The sequence below is a fragment of the Symphalangus syndactylus genome, chromosome 6, assembly GCF_028878055.3.
Source record: "Symphalangus syndactylus isolate Jambi chromosome 6, NHGRI_mSymSyn1-v2.1_pri, whole genome shotgun sequence".
Taxonomy (NCBI): Eukaryota; Metazoa; Chordata; class Mammalia; order Primates; family Hylobatidae; genus Symphalangus; species Symphalangus syndactylus.
In genome coordinates this window covers 56,591,240-56,615,976 of record NC_072428.2, presented here as the reverse complement: position 1 = coordinate 56,615,976, position 24,737 = coordinate 56,591,240, and the positions used below count along the sequence as shown (strand labels likewise).

The window sequence follows — 24,737 nt, the reverse complement described above, 5'->3', positions numbered from 1 at the left end:
GAGGTGTATGGAAACAGTTTTTATATGCTACTGAAGCTAACTGGTATCAGTTCAAACTAGAATGTTATACATGTAGGATGTTAATTAAAATTCCCATCATAACCATAAAAAATCAATAAAATACACAGAAAAGGAAATGAGAAAGGAATCAAAAGGGTACACCTCAAAAAATATCAACTAAGCACAAAAGAAGGCAGTAATGAAGGAAATGAGACACAAAAAAAGCATAAGACATACAGAAAACAAATAGCAAAGTGGCATAAGTAAGTTTTTCCCTACCAGTAACTAAGTGTAAGTGGATTAAAAACTCTAATCCAAAGGCAGAGATTGGAGGAATGCATAAAAGCCATGCTCCAACTATACGCCATCTTCAAGAGACTTATTCTAGATCAAAATTCAAAGTGAAAAGATGGGAAAGATAGTTCACGCAAAGAGTAACCAAAGGAGAGCTGAGGTGGTTATACTAATATCAGATAAAACAGTCTTTTGGTCAAAAGTTGTTATAAGAGGCAAAAATATACCAATAAAAGGATCAATTTATCAGGCAGACATAACAAGAAATATGTGCACAAAACAACAGAGGTCTAAAATATATGAAGCAAATGTTGACAGAATTGAAAGGAGAAATATACAGTTTTACAGTAATAGTTGAAGAATTCAATACTCTACTCTCAATCATAAATGGAACATTTAGACAGAAGATCAATAAGGAAATCGAGGACTTGAGAACATCATAAACCAACTAGATCTAACAGACATAAATAGAACACTGCATCTAATGACAGCAGAATACACATTTTTCTCAAGTGCATGTGGAATGTTCTCCAGGATAGACAATACATTAGGTCACAAAACAAGTCTTCATAATTTAAAAAATATTACAATCATAAAACTATCATCTCTGCTTCTCTGTCACAATGGAATAAAATGAGAAATCAATAATGAAAGGAAAACTAGAAAATTCACAAATATGTGAAAATTAATGTGCCTTTTTTTTTTTTTTTTGAGACAGGGTCTTGCTCTATCACCCAGGCTGGAGTGCAGTGCTATAATCTCGGCTCACTGCAGCCTTCACCTCCTGGGCTTAATCAATTATCCCACCTCAGCTTCTTGGGTAGCTGGGACTGTAGGTGCACACCACCATGCTCAGCTAATTTTTGTGTTTTTTGTAAAGACAGTGTCTCGCCATGTTGTCTAGGCTGGTCTCAAACTCCTGGCCTCAAAGTATCTGCCTGTCTTGGCCTCCCAGAGTGCTGGGATTACAGACATGAGCCACTACGCCCAGCCAAACAATGCTCTCATAAACAACCAGTGGTCAATAAAGAAATCACAGGGAAATTAGAAAATACTTTGATGTTAATTAAAAAAAAATAACATACAAAAATGTATGGGGTGTGGAAACTATTTTATAGGTGTAAACACTGACATTATAAAAGAAAGATCTCATTAACCTAAGTTGCCATCTTTAAGAAACTAGAGAAAAAAGAGAATAAAACACAAAGCTAGCAGAATGAAGCAAATAATAAAGGTAAGAGCAGAGATACACAAAATGGAGAGCAAAAAAACACTAGAGAGAATCAACAAAACCACAGGTCAGTTCTTTGAAAAGAAATTGACAAATCTTTAGCTAGACTAACTATGAAAAAGAAGAAAGAAAATGCAGTAAAATGAGAAATGAAAGTGGGGACATTACTACAAACCTTACAGAAATGAAAAGGATTATAAGAAAACACCATGAGGAGGGTAAAGCAAGATGGCTGAATAGATGCTTTCACCGATTGTTCCCCTGCTAACCTTGCAGGAACACCAATTTAACAACCATCTACACACACAAAAAAGCACCTACATAAGAACCAAAAATCAGATAAGCAATCACAGTACCTGGTTTTAACTTCATATAGCTGAAAAAGGCACTGAAGATGGTAGGAAAGACAGACTTGAATTGCTGACGCCGCCCATTCCCCATTCCTTCGGCAGCGGCCATGAGATACAGAGCATCTGTGCTCTTGAGGGAGGGAGAGCACAGTGATTGTGGTACTTTGCATTGAACTCAGTGCCACTCTGTCACAGTGGGAAACAAAACTGGACTAAACTCAGCCAATGCCCATCCATGGGGGCAGCATTTAGATCAGCCCTAGTCAGAGGGGAATCGCCCATCCCAGTGGTTAGAACTTGAGTTTTGGCAAACCTTTCTACCACGGAAAAGGTGCTCTGGGGTTCTAAATAATCTTGAAAGACAGTCTAGGCCGTGAAGACTGCAATTCCTAGGTAAGTCCTAGTGCTAGTGCTGGCCTTAGAGACAATGGACATGGGACACTAGCCGGGGTGGCTAAGGAAGTTCTTGTGACACCCCTTCACCAACCTCAGGCAGCGCAGCTGCAGCAAAAATAAAAATAAAAAATAAAAAAAAAGACTCCTTCCTTCTGCTTGATAGGAGAAGGAAGATAGGGCACTGGGCAATCATGAGGCCCCCATTCCAGACCCTAGCTCCCAGATGACATATCTAGACACACGCTGGGCCAGAAGGGAATGTGTTGCCTTGAAAGGAAGGACCAAGTTCTGGCAGATTCATCACCTGTGACCAAAAAGCCCTTGGGCCCTGAAGAACCAGGAGTAATACACAGACAGTAAGCCGTGGGCCTTGGGTGAGACTCTGAGATGTGCTGCTTTCAGGTACCAGCTTAGCCACAGTGGAGTAGAGCACCAAATGGGCTCTTGGGGTCCCTGATTCCAGGCCTTGGCTCTTGGATGGCATTTCTGGACCTGTCCTGGTCTAGAGGGGAGCCCTCTGCCCTGAAGTGTGAGTCCCAGGTGTGGCAGCATTCACCACAAGCTAACTGAAGAGCCCTTGAGCCTTAAGTGAACATCAGTGATAGCCTGGCAGTACCCACCATGGGTCTAGGTGATGGTGGCAATGTGAAGAGAATCCTCTGCCTATGATAAGAAGAGGGAAGAGTGAGAAGGACTTTGTCTTACAGTTTAAGCACCAGCTTAGCCGCAATAGAATAGAGCACCAGATAGATTTCTAAGGTTTTGGACTCCAGTCTTTGCCTCCTAAACAGCATCTCTGGACCTGCTCAGGGGCTGGGGGAAACTTGCTGCCCTGAAGGGAAGGACACAATCCCGGCTGGCTTCACCACCTGCTAATTGTAGAGCCATAGGGTCTTCAGCAAACATAGGTGGTAGCCAGGTAGAGGTTACACAGGGTCTAGGGTAAGACCCAGTCCAATGCTGGCATCAGGCCTGAACCAGGGAAATCCCAGTGGTGGAAGCCACAAGGGTGATTGTGTCCCCCTGCTCCCAGCTCCAGGCGGCTCAGCATAGAGAGAGACTGAGAAAAAGTAACAGTAGAAAACAGGAGTCTCTGCTTGGTAATACAGAGAACTCCTTTGGATCTTATCCAAGACCACCAAGTGGTGCCTCTACAAGACTGCAAGAACCACAGTGTTACTGAGATTAGAGTTCCCCCTAACGCAGATACAGCTTAGATCACAACATCCAAGTCCTTTCAAAAACCTGGAAAGCCTTCCCAAGAAAGACAGGTATAAACAAGCCCACACTGTGGAGACTACAGTAAATACCTAAACTCTTCAATGCCCGGACACTGGCAAACATCCACAAGCATCAAGGCCATCAAGGAAAACATGACCTCCCCAAATTAACTAAATAAGGCATCAGGGACCAATTCTGGAGAAACAGAGATATGTGATCTTTCGGACAGAGAATTCAAAATAGCCGTTTTGTGGAAACACAAAGAAATTCAAGATAATACAGAGAAGGAATTCAGACTTCTATCAGATACATTTAACAAAGAGATTGAAATAATTAGAAAGAATCAAGTGGATATTCTAGAAGTGAAAAATGCAACTGAAATACTGAAGAATGCATCAAAGTCTCTTAATAGCAGAATTGTTCAAGGAGAAGATAAAATTAGTGGTCTTGAAGACAGGCTATTTGAAAATACTCAGTCAGAGGAGACAAAAGAAAAAAGAATAAAAAAGAATGAAGCACGCCTACGAACTAGAAAATAGCCTCAAAGGGCAAACCTAAGAGTTACTGGCCTTAAAGAGGATGTCGAGAAAGAGATAGGAGTAGAAAGGAATAATAACAGAGAACTTCCCAAACCTAGGAAAAAATATCAATATTCAAGTACAAGAAGGTTACAGAACACCACACAGATTTAACTCAAAGAAAACTACCTCAAAGCATTTAACAGTCAAACTCCCAAAGGTCAAGTACAAAGAGAAGATCCTTCAAGCAGCAGGAGAAAAGAAACAAGGATAAATATAAATAAAGCAATGGCAAAGAATGCTATAAAATCACACAATGGCCTGTAATCCCAGTACTTTGGGAGGCCAAGGCGGGAGGATCATGAGGTCAAGAGATTGAGATCATCCCGGCCAACATGGTGAAACCTCGTCTCTACTAAAAATACAAAAATTAGCTGGGCATGCTGGTGCATGCCTGTATTCCCAGCTACTCGGGAGGCTGAGGCAGGAGAATTGCTTGAACCCAGGAGGTGGAGGTTGCAGTGAGCCGAGATTGCGCCACTGCACTCCAGCCTGGCAACAGAGCAAAACTCCATCTCAAAAAAAAACAAACAACAACCACAAAAAAACCACAATGGAACCAAATAATTGGATTACATTAGTAATCAAATGATTTTTCACAATAAAGCTCTATCATTTAATTTTTTTAAAACAAAGAAACAAGTAACATACAATGGAGCTCCAATTCATCTGGCAGCAGACTTTACAGTGGAAGACTAACAGGACAGGAGAGAGTGGTATTACATATTTAAAGTGCTGAAGGCAAAAAAAAAAAAGTACAATATGCATATTTTATTTATTAGTCTGATATAAGTTAGTACCTTTACCATTTTCCAGACAATGCTAAGATCTCAGAGCACTTTAACGCCACTCAACCCTTTTTACTTTTTGTGTTAGAACCATGCATTATAATCCTACATATATTATTATGTACATGCATGTTATATTTAAGAAGACATTAGTATTTATTTACAGTCAAAATGAATTTAGAAATACATCTTTATCCTTTCTCTTATTCTTTGTTCTGTACTATATTTCCATGTTTCTGTTTGAAATTATTTTTATTCTTCCTTTAGTATTTCCTTTACTGTAGGTCTGCTGGGATACATTTTCTCAGTTTTGATGGTCTGAAATATCTTTATTTTGCCTGTACTTTTGAATAATATTTTCACTGGGTATAGAATTCTAAGTGGACAGTTGTTGTTTTTTCAGTATTTTAAAATGTCACTGCATCACCATCTGGCTTCCATTGTTCCACTGAGAAATCAGCTTTCAGTCTTACTATCAATCTTTTCATGCTATCATGTCTTTCCCTCTAGTTGCTTTTAGTATTTTCACTTTATCTTTGATATTCAGCTGTTTAATTTCCCCAGGTATATTTTCTTTATTGTCATTCTGTTTTGTTAGTGCTTCTTGAATTCGTAATTTCATGTCTTTTATTAAATTTGAAAATTCTTAGTCATTATCTCTTAAAATTTTGTGTTTACCCCACAATCTTTCCAGCCTCTCTGTGCCTGAAATTACATGTATATTAGACACTTGTATTTTCTACTTACCTATCTTCCAATTCACTAGTCCACTTTTCAGCTATGTTCAATCTGCCATTATATCTTTTCCTAGTTAGATCTCTGACAAATCTTTTAACATTTTACTTGTTGAGTGGCAGGCAAGAGGTACTAGGTGAATATTTGTAGATCATATGACACTTACCCTCACAAAAGTTAAGAAGAAAGTAAATGAAACTTAAGTAAATTTTTGCCACCATTAGCAATTCTTGGAAGCCCAGGGGTTGAGTCATTAAAATTTATATGAATAACTAGTTTCATATAATAACTACATTTGATTTAAATGAAATGGAGCACTCTACAAAGGTTATATAAAAGTTGTCATAATTTAGGTTACATTTTATGTATTTTATTATACCCCACATTTTATACTGGCTTGATGTTAAAAATCATTTTTTTAAAAAAAGACACTTACTCTCTCTCCTTTTCCGTCAGTTTGTCATTGATATTGTCTTTGATTGTTGATCTAGACCCCTTATGAATTATAGGATATCTGAGGGGCACTTGTAGGAAAAAGGAAATCATGGAGACCAGATGTGCAGTATAACCAAGGGCAACAGCAATGCTTCCATCATCTTTTGCTGTAAATTCAAAAGCAGAGGAAAAGAAGATAACTATTTACCTTATAAATAACCACAAGATAATAAATCATTTTCAAAGAATATTTTATAAAAATATGTGGTACATAAAATATTAATCACTTATCTAAATTATATAAATTTTATGCAAATTTAAACCCATTAACAAGACTTGAAACTTCATCTACTAACTGTATTTTAAACGATTTCCCAATAATTAATGTGATGAGATTAACATTTGATATATACCTTAAAGCAAGAACTCTTGATATGTCCAAATAACCATTGCTTTCTTTCCCAGCATTTTTACAGGAAGAATTAATACTCGAGTCTATTACATGAATGAAAATTAGCTTCAGAGGTTTAAACATAACAAACACACTATACAGTGGTTATAGATTTTATTCATTAATAATTTCCTAGGCAATATAGTTGTACTATTTTACAACATTATTAATTCTAAAGGGAAATGAAATAGTATAGTCATTCTTATGGGGTATGTTCTTGATATTGAAAAAGACAGGGTTACATAGTAAGTCTACAAAGTTTAATATGGGTTAAGGGGGAAAATGTTTTAAACAGCAAAAGCAAAAGGTGAAAAATCACACTGTTCATATACCACCTTATGTATGCAATATAGGTGGAAGCAACTACTAGGAAAAAATGCAGGTATCTTATAATCAGACATAAGCATCTAGCTTTCAAAAAGCCACAGACAATTACATTTTCTAAACTTATCCAAGATTTCTGCCACTATCTATCAAGTGATCAACGATGATTCAGGGGCTAAGAACAGGGAGTAATACAACAGAAAGTTTTAAACTTCCCCCAAGAGGAAGGAAACAGGATCTTCTCGGCATACAGTATTCCTAAATGCTTTTAAAACTGCACAAGACATTTAACACATAATCTGGAATATCCCATCTGGCTAGAGAAGAAGGGCTGAAATGATCACAATGACCATGTCTTGACTATTCCCTGACTTCTAAGGGTGGCTTTAACCTCAATTACTAATAAAAATTTTCGCATTCTTCTTTCTGTTTCTACTTAATTATCTAAGCACTACCTTCTTATGGTAGAAGTGCCACTATAGCCATCCATTCCTCAGTGAATTCTCTACCCTTAACTACCATAGCAGACTATTGGTTTTTCTTTGGTAGTCTTATAAAAATAGGTAACTATTTATATATATTTTTTATATATACACTTTTTTCTGTCCAGAACTGTCTATAGTACTTTATATATGACAGTCATTCATTTACTAACAATGTTAAACACCTTTTAAATGCTATTTCATTCCTTTTACAGATAAAGAAACTAAGGCTCAGAGATTAAGGAATCTTTCCAAAGTAATAGAGCTAGTAAACAGGTTGGCTTGACACCCAATCTTCCACCATTAACCAGTCTACTGTACTGTCTCATAACTTTATTGTTAAACATTAATATAACACCTATTTTTTTAAAAAAAGATGGGGTCTCACTATGTTGCCCAGGCTGACCTCAAACTCCTGGGCTCAAGCAATCCTCACGCCTCAGCCTCCCAAGTAACTGGGACTACAGATGTGTGCCACTGTGCCCAGCATATAACAATTTTTTAACTTGGGAGCCTCAAATGTACCAAGCATATGACACACGTGTACCACCTTAGTTTCTTCACAGTTTTCTAGTAAGAGCAAAGAGCACATAAAAAGTCTGAGAGTCCTCGATGATTTGCATAGTACTCAACAGAAAATGGGCTTCTCAAGGAATGTCAGTTCTCTAAAACAAACTCATGGAAAAAAATCAAACAGCAGTCATTTTCAACCAACTACTGAGTCATGCTCTAACTAACTAGAATCCTAATTATTTTTAGAGACCGTGTCCTCTTGCCCCAGTCTCACCCAAGTACCTTGAATACTACTACAACACTTTCCTTCTGCTGAAACCCAGACATCAGACTACCTTAGGGACTAAAAGTACTTTACATTATAAATTTGTTACAATATAAATTCATTATCATACAATAATAGAACTAAGAGAAACTTTCGCAATCACTGGGTCTGATGCTACCAACTTGGAGAAGAGAGAAATGAGACCCAGGTGGTATAAATGGCTTGGTCAAAGCCATATAGGTAGAAACTATGAGTGATGAAATAACTGAGAGAATTGTGTCCACAATCCTCCAGAATACCTATATAGGTGTGGAGTCACAGCTGTAACTGTGAGTTTCTTCACAGGTGACTGAATTCTGCCTCGTGCTTTCTGTAAAGATCAGGTCTTATCAAATTTAAAATATTCCTGTCAGTAAAAGGACTTGATCTTCAATAACCACCTTTTGAAGGGAGAGGGGAAGAGGAAGAGGAGGAGGACTTAAAGACAGATAATACTATGCTAAGTTGCAACTTCCCTCTATGTGCTTTATACAAAGCTTTTCCTTTCCTACGTGACCTGACAGAAGAGGATTTGAAAACTTCCAGAAAGCAGCAGGCCTCTTAAATGAGCCTTTCAAGCAGGTCAAATGCAAACAATGAATGTTTCAAAAATATCTATCTAATGCTAAACATTCAGGCATCTACATTTTTCCCATATTATGAAAGGAGGACTGTTAAAGAATTATATTTGTGTATTTTGAGACTACATCCACATCTCTATTAAAAGAACAAAAAGTTGGTTTTCTAACATCATCTCCCATCAATGAACAAAACAACTTTGTTTAAATTTAAAGATAAAAAGGCATCTCTAAGAGAAGTCTACACACAGAAATCAAAAAGAAATAGCACACAGTGAAAATTGAATAATATTGGAAATCAGCTTTGATTCAAGTTATTCACACTCACCATTCTTGCCACAAGTCTTCCCACTCCACCTATTAAAAATTCTAGGTTTCCCATTCCAGGCCATAGTGCTCCATCACAGCCTCAGTGTTAAACATTGTGGTGTTAGATTTCCAATATTGAAGCTTTATATTAAAAAGCATTTTAAAAGGACCATGGGTGAAGCATTACAGGGCCTAAGGGTATTCCAATACCCTCAAAAGGAAAACCACCTCCTGGTAGGGAAGTCCCTTTCATCACCCCAAGACCACTGAATCTCCAGTGGGAAAATGTGAGCTCATGTGGTTAATTATGGCTATTGCAGGCCATGCAACCTCAGATGTCACATTCTGTTGCCAATCACTTTAGCTAAAAAACCAAAAGGTTTAAGGTTTCCAGCATTGCAAGATCTGAAAGATTTTTTTACCTGCCACAGCCAAAACCCAGCTCTCTGGGGTGTGCTTTTCCAGTAAGCATTAATGACGTCCCTAACACCTAAGGCAGAGCAGAGGTTTGTGTACCTTATGGTGTTCTGGGGGTTAGAAAGGTAACAGACGATAGTTTTGTTAGTGAGAAGTTGGAGCAGGAGTGGAGGGTCCAGGGAGAAACACGAATGAACCTTAAGACTCAGGTATGTGAAAAAGATGCTAATTCCAACAAAGTTTTAAGGGGCTTGAAAATAAAATAAAAACCCACAGTTTCCTCATAATAAATAATCCTGGTTTATTTTTAAAATGTAGGTAACCACTCAAGGCTGTAGCTTTTGTATAATTTTTATGACAACAAATTCCACAAACACGCAATGGCCATAACATTATAAATTAATTCAAATGTTCCTGTGATTTATATGTTGGACAAACTATTAATATTCAAACGCATCCAAGTACAGTAAGTGATCTAAAAGCTCTTACCATCCTGCCTTCCCAATCACTGAGGCAGCTGATTTGTTAAGGAACCAAGCACCCACTGATCCAGACAGGACAAAATATTTAAGACTCTAATCACTGCCACAGCATCTATGGAATCATTCCATGTTCTCAATGAGACATTGTTTGACATACGGACTCTCCTTTCCAAGAAATCACGCCTGCATAAAGGGATACAGACACAGAAGGAAATCTGGGTCTCATTACCACAAAAGGCTCTCGTGTTATGGATTACTGACACACACACACACACACACATTTTTTTTTTTAAGCTAAATGTCTCTGTCAGTGGAACTCAGATGAACACCCTTCACTGGACAATTTTCTCCCATTGTGTCCAGGTCTCCTTGGCATACTCCAACAGTAACTTACCCACTTAGAAAAGCACAATAATGTTGGAGTACTACGGTGGAGTTACCCAAACAGTATCACCCCATGCAGCGTAAAGTCTATCCCAGCAAAGTCTCATGAATATCACAGAACAACCAGCTTGGAGTTCCTTCACTAGAGTCTCTCCCAGAAAGCAGCTGCTATAGAATACTAAAAGTTGTCACAGGTTTAAAGAGGTTATTATTCAAAGCGAGGAAGAAAACTGCATTGTGGCAAGAATTATATGAATCTTAGAATCAGGCAGACCAGGAATAATCTTAGGTTTATCACTGGTTAATATGACTCCTCGAAAAAATTAACTAATCTCTCTGAGCTTCAAATTTTTTTCTTTTTTAAATTTAGGGTAATTCCTTTCCTTATAGATGGAATTAATTCTCACAGTTGTGAGAATTAGGGTAAATGTGAGAACATCATTATGTTCCATGTTATCATATTTCTTTCCCTTTCTTATTTTCTATTTTGAAATGGGTTCTCACTCTGTCACCTAGACTGGAGTGCAGTGGCACAATCATAGCTCACTACAGCCTCAAACTCCTGGTCGCAAGCAATCCTCCCACCTCGGTCTCCCAAAGTGCTAGGATTACAGGCATGAGCCACCATGCCCAGCCTATGTTACTATATTTCTACTCACCCAGCCTAAAATGTCTTCTTACTCTTTTTTTCTACTGGAAAACATCATTTTAGTTCTTAAGACACTGAAATCATCTTCTCTATAAAACTTTTCCTGATCCCCTCCTGATAGAAGTGATTATTCTCACTTTTTTGAGTACCATGTACCTGCTATAAACTTCTAAGTGCCTGACACAGACTATGAATTCAATAAATACTTATTGACTTTCTTGATTACAAATCTGATATCCTCAACTGGACTATAATCTCACTGAGGCAGGATCAATGTCTTAACCATCTCTTACACCCTCAACACCTGGCACCGTGGATGACATACACAGAACACTCAATACATTTAATGGAAGTGCCTTGCAGGATACTAACATAAGATTTTTTTTGTTTGTTTTTGTTTTTAGACAGAGTCTCACTCTGTCGCTCAGGCTGGAGCGCAGTGGTCCGATCTCAGCTCACTGCAACCTTCGCCTCTGGGTTCAAGTGATTCTCGTGCCTCAGCCTCCCAAGTAGCTGAGATTACAGGTGTGTGCCACCACACCCAGCTAATTTTTTGCATTTTTAGTAGAAACAGTGTTTCACCATGTTGGTCAGGCTGGTCTCAAACTCTTGACTTCAAATGATCTGCGCACTTCAGCCTCCCAAAGTGCTGGAATTACAGGCGTGAGCCACCGCATCCAGCCAATATAAGATTTTTAAAGTCCAATATTACTGCATGTGCTTCCTAAAATTTCTGATTCCTAAGGGTAATGGGGAATGAATAGGACCTTAGAGTAAAATTAAACATTTATTTCATTTTATCTCACATTTTGTTTTACAACAACTGCACTAAAAAGCAAACTAATTTATTAAAGGGTAGGGAGACTGTATTCAGCTTGTTGGGCATTCTAAGTGTAGATAACTATAAAAGCTATGAAAAACTAGGAGACAAGGAATTTCAAAGAAAACAAAATAGAATCAGGACACATCTCAGAGTAATCAGACCACCACTCCTGATATTCCTGCTTCCCTGACTGCCCCCTTCAAATCATTCTGTATTTAGCAGCCAGAGTGACTTTTAAAAGCCTCACTCAGCTCATGCCATCCCGCTTCTTGAAGTCCCTCAGGCATTTCCTACTTCCTTGAGAATAAAATATCAACTCCTTATAGTGACCTCAAGGCCCTGGCTGCCCTCTCCTACCTCCTCTAACGTAGCTCTTCCCTCACTCACTATGCTCCAGCTGCACACGTCTGGTCTTTACTGTCCTTCCTTCCTCTCTCTTTTGCAACTAATTCCAATTATATTTATTGAGTACCTCCTATATGAAAAGCTTTTTCAAATGTGATTTCATTCAATCATCACAAGAAATTACAGATATAGATATCTTATTTTATAAGAAATTAAGCTGAAAGATTACATGATTTACCCAAAATACAAGTCTTTTCTCACATTCCCCCAACCCTGAGTTTTTTGAGAGATGCCAAGCCCATTCCTCCTTCATCATTGCCTTTGTACTTGGTGACCCTTCTCCTAGAAATGCTCTTCCCACAGCTGTAGCATAGCTGGCTCCTTTTAGCCTTCAATTTTATACTTCTCCTTAGAGAGGTCTTCTCTGACTGCTTTATCTAAAGCAGTTTCTTCCATTCTCTGGGATAGCATATTCCTTTATTAAATACTTGCTAGTTACTTATTTTCTTGTTTATTGGCTGTCTCCCCCAATAAGCTCCATGGAAGGAGAGAACATGTTTACTTTCTGCATCATTGTATCCTCAAAAGGCACAGTGCCTGGCATTTAGGTGTTCAATGAACATTTTTTTCAATGAATAATGATCTGTATCCCAGGAAACTGGTAAAGGACAAAAGTACTCAATATGTTTACTAAATGAACAAATGAGGAAAATGACGCACCATGGGCTTCAAGATACCACAACTTTGCCTAAAATTAACATCAAAACACATTTTTGTGAGTGTCTTACAGATATCTGAGGGAGCACTATGAAATGGAAACCAGACAAATCCCAGCTATATTATTACCCAGTTTTGTGGCCTCAAGCAAGTCACTGAATACCATTTTCCTTACAGGATCCCTTTGTTTGCTTTTGTAAGTATTAAAGATTAGGCAAAATCTTACGCATTTGTAGCTACTGGTATACCTCACTTATTTTTCACAACAATCATATAAGACAGGTAGAGCATAAATTAATAGTTCATTCAATCAATTAGGAAATCAACTCAAAGGTTACATGACTTGTTCCAAATTACATGGTTTATAGAGGGGCAATCAGGACTTGACCATAGGTTTTCCACCTCCTGGTTTATCACTCTCCTTTTATCACGTCTGAAGTACTTACAGGTTAAGGGCCCAAAAGGGTAACAAAACACTCTTAGATGTTAAATGATCACCAATAAAAACAGCTTCTTTATAGGAAAATGAAAGTCCTGATCAAAACTAGCAATGCTCTCTTCTTCAGTAACTTCTCAAGTAGATAAAATGCTGGCTTTGGGAATAATCTATAAAGATATTTAGTAGGCCCCAAAGCATTGTTTAGGCTAAGGGAAAAGAATCCACTTTGCTAACAATAAAAATAATCACTGATATGCCAAAGAAAATAAATTCTTTGGAATATTTGCAAAGTGAGCAGGAAAAACAAAAGATTTTAAAATATAGAAATTACTAAGGATCATATTCTATAATACCTTTAATGTAATTTATTTATTTATTCTTAGTTAAAAGATAACAGAAATGATAGTATAACAAATTAAGCCTGTGGTAATGGAAACTTCACAAAATTAAATTTTCAAATACTTCTCAGGTCAGGAGTAATATGACTTTCTAAATAATAACAGAACAGATTTTGTTTGCTGTTCCTCTGCTCCCAACCACACACAAATTTTTCATAAAAATCAAACCAAAAGGAAGGGCGATTATTTGTATTAAGAACCTGACTGCCTAATTTGCTTAAAGCCCATTTAAAAACTATTTTCTTTTAAATTTCTAATATAAGGTTCAGTAATTATTTTTCTGTGATCAAACCTAACATTCTATCTCCTATCAAGGAGTCTGACATACATACTTGCAATTGGGAATGGACAGAAGGTCCAAAAATTCTTTTGGATAAAGTGCTAGGCAACCAGCATTTCAAGATATTCTATTTCCATATATTAATATATAACAAATCTTCAAAATAAAAAATAAAATACCTTGGAAGTCCTCAGAATTAGGCAACTTGACACTGCATACAAAGTAATCCTTATGCTCATTCTGTGAATTTAATTAAAGAATAAAATTAATAAATAAAGCAAAGAAACTCTAAGTTAAATCTCAAAGAAATCAGCAGGTTGGTGCTGACTCAAAACACTGTTCTAAACTCCAAGTATTATCATAATTGTTGAAGCTCAATGATGAGTACATGATGACTCATTCTACTCTCTCCCTACATTTACATATACTTGAAATTTTCTATAATAACATTTAAGACATCATGTCCAAGGAAAAAGCCATGTAAAATTATCATCATAAAAATATCCTTGTTTCATTCACATATATAAATGGTTTAACAAGATTCTCAAATCCTATTAGCTTTCTTCTCTGAAAATTAGTCTTTTAAACAACTTTTCATTAAAAAGAAAACTATCAAATTTAGCAGATTTATTTCTCTGAAAAATAACCCTAATCAATTTTATTTTTTTTTTTTTTTTTTTTTTTTCTTTTTTTTTTTTTTTTTTATTATACTTTAGGGTTTTAGGGTACATGTGCACAATGTGCAGGTTTGTTACATATGTATCCATGTGCCATGTTGATTTCCTGCACCCATTAATTCGTCATTTAGCATTAGGTGTATCTCCTAATGCTGTCCCTCCCCCCTCCCCCCACCCCACAACAGTCCCCGGAGCGTGATGTTCCCCTTCCTGTGTCCATGAGTTCTCATTGTTCAATTCCCACCTATGAGTGAGAACATGCGGTGTTTGGTTTTTTGTCCTTGCGATAGTTTACTGAGAATGATGTTTTCCAGTTTCATCCATGTCCCTACAAAGGACACGAACTCATCATTTTTTATGGCTGCATAGTATTCCATGGTGTATATGTGCCACATTTTCTTAATCCAGTCTATCGTTGTTGGACATTTGGGTTGGTTCCAACTCTTTGCTATTGTGAATAGTGCCGCAATAAACATACGTGTGCATGTGTCTTTATAGCAGCATGATTTATAGTCCTTTGGGTATATACCCAGTAATGGGATGGCTGGGTCAAATGGTATTTCTAGTTCGAGATCCCTGAGGAATCGCCACACTGACTTCCACAATGGTTGAACTAGTTTACAGTCCCACCAACAGTGTAAAAGTGTTCCTATTTCTCCACATCCTCTCCAGCACCTGTTGTTTCCTGATTTTTTAATGATGGCCATTCTAACTGGTGTGAGATGGTATCTCACTGTGGTTTTGATTTGCATTTCTCTGATGGCCAGTGATGAGGAGCATTTCTTCATGTGTTTTTTGGCTGCATAAATGTCTTCTTTTGAGAAGTGTCTGTTCATGTCCTCTGCCCACTTTTTGATGGGGTTGTTTGTTTTTTTCTTGTAAATTTGTTTGAGTTCATTGTAGATTCTGGATATTAGCCCTTTGTCAGATGAGTAGGTTGCAAAAATTTTCTCCCATTGTGTAGGTTGCCTGTTCACTCTGATGATAGTTTAAAGTTTTCCTTTTTTCATTCATTCTAAGAAACTAGGCTCAAAAACCTAACAGCCTGACAGTTACCCCAGGAATATCTTAAGTAACACTAATACATGAAAATTATCAATCATATTTTTAAAGCAGTGCACATATATGTGCATGTATATGACAGAAATAGTGATAATGGGTGGGGTGCGGTGGCTCACACCTGATATGCCAGCACTTTGGGAGGCTGAGGCGGGTGGATCATCCTGGCTAACATGGTGAAACCCTGTCTCTACTAAAAATACAAAAAAATTAGCCGGGCGTTGTGGTGGCGGGCGCCTGTAGTCCTAGCACTCGGGAGGCTGAGGCAGGAGAATGGTGTGAACCCGGGAGGCGGAGCTTGCAGTGAGCCAAGATTGCATCACTGCACTCCAGCCTGGGTGACAGAGCGAGACTCCATCTCAAAAAAAAAAAAAAAAGAAGTGGTGATAATGGATAATGTGGTTAAGTAAAAAGATCCTAAAGAAACCAAAAATAATTTGGCAGTCTTTCAGATGATGAGTGCATCCCACCACCAAAGTGATATAAATGAAATAGTAGAACCTAAGGCCAAACAAGTCTAAATCTATGTTTTAAATAGACATTAGCTTCTGAATGAATCATGACAGAGCACATGATTAAGCCTAAAGCAATGAGTTTTTTCATTAAGAGGAAATTTCATACAGAAATCATCTTTTCAAAAAGAAAAATATTTTCAGAAAATTTCAAACTTACCAAATCAATAGGGTAAATGTAGGAAAGCTCAGAGAGTAATTGCCTGCAACGAATTGTCAACTGAGCATTAGTCTTCAAAAAGAGTTCTCTAATGAGGAAAGAAAAAATACATTTATTAAAAAATATATGCTTGCATGCTTTGTAACATTTATTTCCAAACAATTAATGCAAAGAAACTCAGAAGTAGAAGCATAAATAATAGCTACCATAAGTCTTGACCTATCTCCAAATAGTATCAATCAAGCTAACTATATACTGAGTGCTACTGTGTGTGATCAGTACCATGCTAAGAAATGTAAAGGGGGCTGGGAGTGGTGGCTCACTCCCATCATCCCAGCACTTTGAGAGGCCCAGGAGTTCAAAACCAGCCTGGACAATATAGGGAGACTCCGTCTCTACAAAACTAAAAAAAATTAGCCTGGCTTGGTAGCGTATGCCTGTGGTCCCAGCTACTTGGGAGGCTGATGTAGGAGGACTGCTGGGTCCTGGGAAGTTGAAGCTGCAGTGAGCCCTGACCATGCCACTGCACTCCAGCCTAGGCACCAGAGCAAGACCCTGTCTTTGAAAAAAAAAAGAAATATAAAGGGTACAAATAATCATTCACTAGGCATCTACAAATGCCTTATTTAGTTATTCTAACAACTCTAGTAGGTTGATATTGTTATATCTATTTATAAACAAGGAAACAATATTTGGAGAGTCTGAGTAATCTGACCAAGATTTCACAGTCAATTTAATGAGACCAATTTGATTTCAAGAAAGATCTGGATGGCATTTCCTCAAAAATTATTCTATATTTCACTCACAATTACATATTATAATTACCTCAAAAACCAAAATGTTGGACTGTGAGAAAAAAAGTAAAAACAACAAATAAAAAGCTATAGTATGAAATTATCCTTCTCCCTCTCTCTTTTTTTTTTTTTTTTTTTTTGAGACGGGGTCTCACTTTGTCACTCAGGCTGGAGTACTGTGGCACAATCTTGGCTCATTGCAGCCTCGACCTTCCCGGGCTCAGGTGATCCTTCCACCTTAGCTTCCTGAGAAGCTGGGACTACAGGTACGCTCTACCATGCCTAGTTAATTTTTGTGTTTTTTGTAGGGACAGTGTCACCATGTTGCCCAGGCTGGTCTCAAACTCGTAGGCTCAAGCTATCTGCCTGTCTCAGCCTTCCAAAGCGCTGGGATCACAGGCATGAGACACCATGGCTGGCACCAGCTCTTTTCTTGCACAACTTAAGAAACACGATCAATAGATAAAATACCTGTAAAGTAAGCTGCCTGATCAACTGTGTCAAGAATTTAAGAACAAAAGGAATTTAGGAGAAACTGTAGGTCAAAGTATAACATGACATATATATGGTCTTTGCCCCCGGTTCTTATCACAGAGCACCTAAAAACCTTGGAATTTCCTGAGCGATAAGAGTGTCTTTTGCTATTCATTATGAGCCCCTTTTGATCACACCACAGTTTATGCTAATGAGATGAATTAAGGCAGGGGCTCCTAGACAGCCTCAGGATGGAACCGGTCACTAGAAAGACCAAGAGATTAGAAGGTTGGACTTTCTTCCCTACCCACCAAACTCTGAGAAGAGGGCTGGAGATCAAGACCTATACGAACTCTTGCACAACAAGATTTAATGAGCTTCCAGACTGGCGGTGTCTGGAGATTGATGTGCACAGACGGGGCATGGAAGCTCCATGCTCCCTCTCCCATACCTTGCCCTATGCATCTCTTCCATCTTGTTCATCTGTATCTTTTGTAATGTCCTTTATAATAAACCAGTAAGGGTTAAGTAAATGTTTCTCTGAGTTCTGTGAGCTACTCTAGCAAATTAATCGAATCCAAGGAATGGGTTATGGGAACCTCTATTTAAAGCAGGTTGATCAGAAGCACAGGTCACAACCTGGGGCTTGCCAACTGGCATCTGATGTGGTGAGGCAGTCTTGTGGGAATGAGTCCTTAACTCTGTGGGATCTGATACTATTTGCAGGAAGACAGAGTGAGAATTGAATTAAATTCTAAGACATACAGTGAGGGTCTGCAAGAGAATCTAATGTTAAAAGCGTTGTATTGAGTGGTGTGTAACAGTACGAAAATCACTGGTTTTTTTCTCATCTAAAACAGCACTGAAGACAATGGGATCTAGTCCTGGCTTTGCTAGTGAGTTGGACAAACAGTAACTTACCAGAGCATTGCCTTCCTATCTGCAAATTGAAAGAATTAGAATAGATAATCTCTATGGTTTTCTATAGGTCTAGCACTTTTTTTTTTTTTAAGACGGCATCTCGCTCTGTCACCCAGGCTGGAGTGCAGTGGCGCCATCTTGGCTCACTGCAAGCTCCGCTGCCCGGGCTCACGCCATTCTCCTGCCTCAGCCTCCCAAGTAGCTGGGACTATAGGCATCCGCCACCACGCCTGGCTAATTTTTTGTATTTTTAGTAGAGACAGGGTTTCACCATGTTAGCCAGGATGGTCTCGATCTCCTGACCTCATGATCTGCCCGCCTTAGCCTCCCAAAGTGCTGGGATTACAGGTGTGAGCCACCATGCCCGGCCGGTCTAGCATTTTTGAATCCCCAACTGCTAAAGTTTTCTGAAGAAAAGTGCAAGATGGACAGACTTTCCAGGAAAAGCAAGTGAAGATGAGCAAAAGAACAGAGGTACTAATGAATTAAGCATATGTTGCAAAAAATGAAGAGAAAAACTATTGGCATTTGTTAAATGAATGTTGGGAGAGCGACTAAAATTAACTACAGTTGCAAGGTGCCAATTTATTACAGGCTATTTGAAAGTTAAGTAAAAAGATCACCATATTAAGAAGATAAAAATGCCAGGCCTGATGGCTCACACCTGTAATCCCAGCACTTTGGGATGCTGAGGTGGAGGATCACTTGAGGCCAGAAGTTTGAGGCCATAGTGAGCTATGACTGCCCCACTGCACTCCAGCCTCGGTGACAGAATGAGACCCTGTCTATGAATGAATGAATGAATGAATGAATGAATGAATGAAATGTTTCTCCACATTAAAAAAATAAGGTAAAAATGGTATTTTAAGAGGAGAGGTCTGATCGTAGCATGAAGAACAATCTGGAAAGATGAAGAGACTGATGTTAGAGAGATAATCTAGTTGCTGAAGTAATCCAAATGAGCTAACAAGAAGCAGGAGTAAATCTGAAAAAATTATTGAAAAAAAACCTATAAGCTAAACCGCATGTAGAAGACAGGAGGAAGAAATTCAAACATTAAACCATGATGTTGTGGCCTAAGAAACTCAAATAGTGTTCATGTTTCTGATTATAACTACATACTAGGAGCTTTCATAACTGACCTCTGACATGGTGCATGACACACAGTAGGTGCTTAATTAATGAATATGTGTTGAATAAACGAATGTGGTACTGAGGTATATGGACTATAAATTAATACTAGCAGCTTTAAAGAATGCTACTTTTTCAAATCTATCCTCACAGTAAACTCCACACTCACAGCAATTCTGCTCAGTGTGCATTTACCTTTTTGCAGTGCACTCCTTCCTCAGCTCATTTAGGGATTCCTTCTGGAGTTGAAGTTTGAGGTGCTCAGCTGAAAATGCACTTCCTAGAAAGAAAAGGAAGGAGACAATTCCATATGTAACATAGGATTACTCAATCACAACCAAAGAGGCCAAGCCAAATCCCTGACTGTGAGAGGGAAATAAAAAGAGTTAGGGAAAGTGGGTTGAGTACAGAGATCTTCTGGGGAAAGTAGCTAGAATAAACTTCCCTATTGGTCCAATTTTCACATAAGTCCAGCCTCCGGCAGGAGCCTAAGAGTATACACCGAAGACTCTCTGCCTATAAATATTTCTCAATTAATGACTGAGAAATATGGTCAGCAACTGATTAAGATATCAAAATTCAGACTTCACTTTAAAAAAATGAGTGGTTGGGTCAAATGCTATTTCTAGTTCTAGATCCTTGAGGAATCGCCAAACTGACTTCCACAATGGTTGAACTAGTTTACAGTCCCACCAACAGTGTAAAAGTGTTCCTATTTCTCCACATCCTCTCCAGCACCTGTTGTTTCCTGACTTTTTAATGATGGCCATTCTAACTGGTGTGAGATGGTATCTCATTGTGGTTTTGATTTGCATTTCTCTGATGGCCAGTGATGATGAGCATTTTTTCATGTGTCTTTTGGCTGCATAAAGGTCTTCTTTTGAGAAGTGTCTGTTCATGTCCTTGGCCCACTTTTTGATGGGGTTGTTTTTTTCTTGTAAATTTGTTTGAGTTCATTGTAGATTCTGGATATTAGCCCTTTGTCAGATGAGTAGGCTGCAAAAATTTTCTCCCATTCTGTAGGCTGCCTGTTCACTCTGATGGTAGTTTCTTTTGCTGTGCAGAAGCTCTTTAGTTTAATTAGATCCCATTTGTCAATTTTGGCTTTTGTTGCCATTGCTTTTGGTGTTTTAGACATGAAGTCCTTGCCCACGCCTATGTCCTGAATGGTATTGCCTAGGTTTTCTTCTAGGGTTTTTATGGTTTTAGGTCTAACATGTAAGTCTTTAATCCATCTTGAATTATTTTTGTATACAGTGTAAGGAAGGGATCCAGTTTCAGTTTTCTACATATGGCTAGCCAGTTTTCCCAGCACCATTTATTAAATAGGGAATCCTTTCCCCATTTCTTGTTTTTGTCAGGTTTGTCAAAGATCAGATAGTTGTAGATATGCGGCATTATTTCTGAGGGCTCTGTTCTGTTCCATTGATCTATGTCTCTGTTGTGGTACCAGTACCATGCTGTTTTGGTTACTGTAGCCTTGTAGTATAGTTTGAAGTCAGGTAGCGTGATGCCTCCAGCTTTGTTCTTTTGGCTTAGGATTGACTTGGCGATGAGGGCTCTTTTTTGGTTCCATATGAACTTTAAAGTAGTTTTTTCCAATTCTGTGAAGAAAGTCACTGGTAGCTTGATGGGGATGGCATTGAATCTATAAATTTCATGATATTGATTCTTCCAACCCATGAGCATGGAATGTTCTTCCATTTGTTTGTATCCTCTTTTATTTCATTGAACAGTGGTTTGTAGTTCTCCTTGAAGAGGTCCTTCACATCCCTTGTAAGTTGGATTCCTAGGTATTTTATTCTCTTTGAAGCAATTGTGAATGGGAGTTCACTCATGATTTGGCTCTCTGTTTGTCTGTGATTGGTGTACAAGAATGCTTGTGATTTTTGTACATTGATTTTGTATCCTGAGACTTTGCTGAAGTTGCTAATCAGCTTAAGGAGATTTTGGGCTGAGACAATGGGGTTTTCTAGATATACAATCATGTCATCTGCCAACAGGGACAATTTGACTTTCTCTTTTCCTAATTGAATACCCTTTATTTCCTTCTCCTGCCTGATTGCCCTGGCCAGAACTTCCAACACTATGTTGAATAGGAGTGGTGAGAGAGGGCATCCCTGTCTTGTGGCAGTTTTCAAAGGGAATGCTTCCAGTTTTTGCCCATTCAGTATGATATTGGCTGTGGGTTTGTCATTGATAGCTCTTATTATTTTGAGATACGTCCCATCAATACCTAATTTATTGAGAGCTTTTAGCATGAAGCGTTGTTGAATTTTGTCAAAGGCCTTTTCTGCATCTACTGAGATAATCATGTGGGTTTTGTCTTTGGTTCTGTTTATATGCTGGATTACATTTATTGATTTGCGTATGTTGAACCAGCCTTGCATCCCAGGGATGAAGCCCAGCCATCCCATTACTGGGTATATACCCAAAGGACTATAAATCATGCTGCTATAAAGACACATGCACACGTATGTTTGTTGCAGCACTATTCACAATAGCAAAGAGTTGGAACCAACCCAAATGTCCAACAACGATAGACTGGATTAAGAAAATGTGGCACACATACACCATGGAATACTATGCAGCCATAAAAAATGATGAGTTCATGTCCTTTGTAGGGACATGGATGAAACTGGAAAACATCATTCTCAGTAAACTATCGCAAGGACAAAAAACCAAACACCACATGTTCTCACTCATAGGTGGGAATTGAACAATGAGAACTCATGGACACAGGAAGGGGAACATCACACTCCGGGGACTGTTGTGGGTTGGGGTGAGTGGGGAGGGTCAGCATTAGGAGATACACCTAATGCTAAATGACGAGTTAATGGGTGCAGCAAACCAACATGGCACATGGATACATATGTAACAAACCTGCACATTGTGCACATGTACCCTAAAACCTAAAGTATAATAATAAAAAATTAAATAAATAAATGAGTGGTTAATTCCTTTCCAACCAAAAATGCTACAGAATAACATTACTGAAAGTATATTTTAAAAAAGAGTAAAAAAGTACCTGTATTTTGACTACTAAAATATAGTTCATAAATAAAGTTTTTATGAACTGTCATCTTCCTCATAAATATCATTATTTTAGGCCAGGTGCGGTGGCTCATGCCTGTAATCCCAGCACTTTAGGAGGCCAAGACTGGCAGATGTCTTGAGGTCAGGAGTTCGAGACCAGCCTGGCTAACATGGTGAAACCCCCTCTCTACTAAAAATACAAAAATTAGCTGGAAATCGCTTGAACCTGGGAGGTGGAGGTTACAGTGAACCAAGATCATGACACTGCACTCCAGCCTGGGCAACAGAACGAGACTCTGTCTCCAAAAAAAAAAAAAAAAAAATCAGTATTTTAGTGAAAATCATAGTATATAGGAAATGTGCTGGAGTGCAGTGGTGCCATCTCTGCTCACTGCAAACTCTGCCTCCTGGGTTCAAGCGACTCTCCTGCCTCAGCCTCCCCAGTAGCTGGGATTACAGGCACCCGCCACCATGTCTGGGTAATTTTTGTATTTTTAGTAGAAATGGGGTTTCACCATGTTGGCCAGGCTGGTCTTGAACTCCTGACCTCAGGTGATCCTCCTGAAAACACACATATTCCCTTCCTCCCTCCTTCTTGCTCCACCACACCCCTAGGCCATTATATTCAAACTGCTGAAAACCAGAAATGAAGAGAAAATATCCAAGGCAGCCACAGAAAAAAGACACATTACCTGCAGGAGCACAAAGATTTCCTAACCTGTCCTCAATCTTTCTTGCGAATATCCAGTAGAGGTCTATGCAGAAGAAACTGCAAGCTGGTAAAAACTGCCTTATATCTGCCGTAGTCACATAGTAGTCTACACTTGGTCATTAACGATTTGTTAAAAGCTTTAGCTCAATTATTTTACCTTATTACACAGCAGCCCCCAACTTCTTCCCATGCTCTGCCATTAGTAATCAGTGCTCACATCCTACCTCTCCTTGGAGGTTGTCTGTCTTTCCTCATACTCAAGCTACTTGGTTGCCTTGAGATCCTAGCTTTCTGATGGATTTAAGAAAAGTTATGACTTTGTACATTATCCAGTGTTTTTTTTTCTTTATTCTTAGGGTAGAAGTGAAACTCCTTCCACCTACATCTTAGGCAGAGGTTGGAAGGAAAATCTGAGGATATTAATTTGATTTTTTAAAAGTTCTCCATTCTTTGTATTGTCTATTTTGGGTCAGCTATTCTATTTATTCAACTTGGTCTCATTCATGCTGTTTTCCTCAAATATCTGATGATCCTTAGTGCTCCTTTCAAATCCATGAATAAGTGATTAGATTGATTAGTATAGACAATTGGCATAGGTTTCCTCTGGAGCTATGAGATTTATTTCCATAAAAGGCCTCACCCCTTAGTGCCATTAGTATAAGTGAGCTGGTCCTGTTGACAATTAGGCTTTCCTTCTGGGTATATATGCTGGGAGAAGGTATACTTTTACTTCGAATTACTCCAACTGTCAAGGGAGCTTCACACCAGGATTTTATTTGGGGTAGGTATTTCACTTGTGAGTAGAGTTGTCTTTCATGTTGTCCTCTGGGTTGGCTATAAAAGTCCAGTCGCTTTAGGTTCTACTGCAACTTTCTACCGTGTCAAACACTTATACCATGGGACCTAACCAGGTCAGGAATCCATTATGTTTAGAAAGCAGCTACAGCAAATGTTATAGAAAGCTGCTCCAAATGCACACAAGAAGGAGAATGGGCCAAAAGGCTCAACTACCCTGATTATTGCTCTAGTTAATTCTTGATCTCAATACTGGCAAATTCCAAGCTTGAAGCCTCTGATGGTTCTATCAGGAACCCTACCTGCAGCCGTTTCCATTTGTGTTCTAGGCTGCAGTTTTTCTCTACTTTAGTTTACTCATCAAAACAGTCCTATCTACTTTGTATCTTTGAGAACTGTGCCAAAACCTTTGCTATCCCAATGACATCCTCTTTTGTTTCCACCAGTACCATGGTTTCATTCTTTATATGTGTATATTTATTGTCACATCAATAGGTCATTAGGAGAGAGGGAACACAAATGCCGGAGCTTGGTTTACCATCT

General features: G+C 38.5%; 1 protein-coding gene across 6 annotated transcripts in view; it reads right to left on the bottom strand.

Moving 5' to 3' along the window:
- The window catches only part of UVRAG (UV radiation resistance associated), a 334,573-nt gene that overhangs the window by 117,491 nt on the left and 192,345 nt on the right, over window positions 1-24,737 (bottom strand). For all 6 annotated transcript variants that reach the window (XM_055282980.2, XM_055282979.2, XM_055282982.2 and 3 more), the window contains 4 exons: window positions 19,847-19,931; window positions 16,332-16,419; window positions 14,103-14,163; window positions 6,030-6,195 (listed from right to left, as the gene is read on the bottom strand). In XM_055282980.2, coding sequence (XP_055138955.1) covers window positions 6,030-6,195; window positions 14,103-14,163; window positions 16,332-16,419; window positions 19,847-19,931 — 400 coding nt within the window. The remainder of the gene's footprint in view (window positions 1-6,029; window positions 6,196-14,102; window positions 14,164-16,331; window positions 16,420-19,846; window positions 19,932-24,737) is intronic.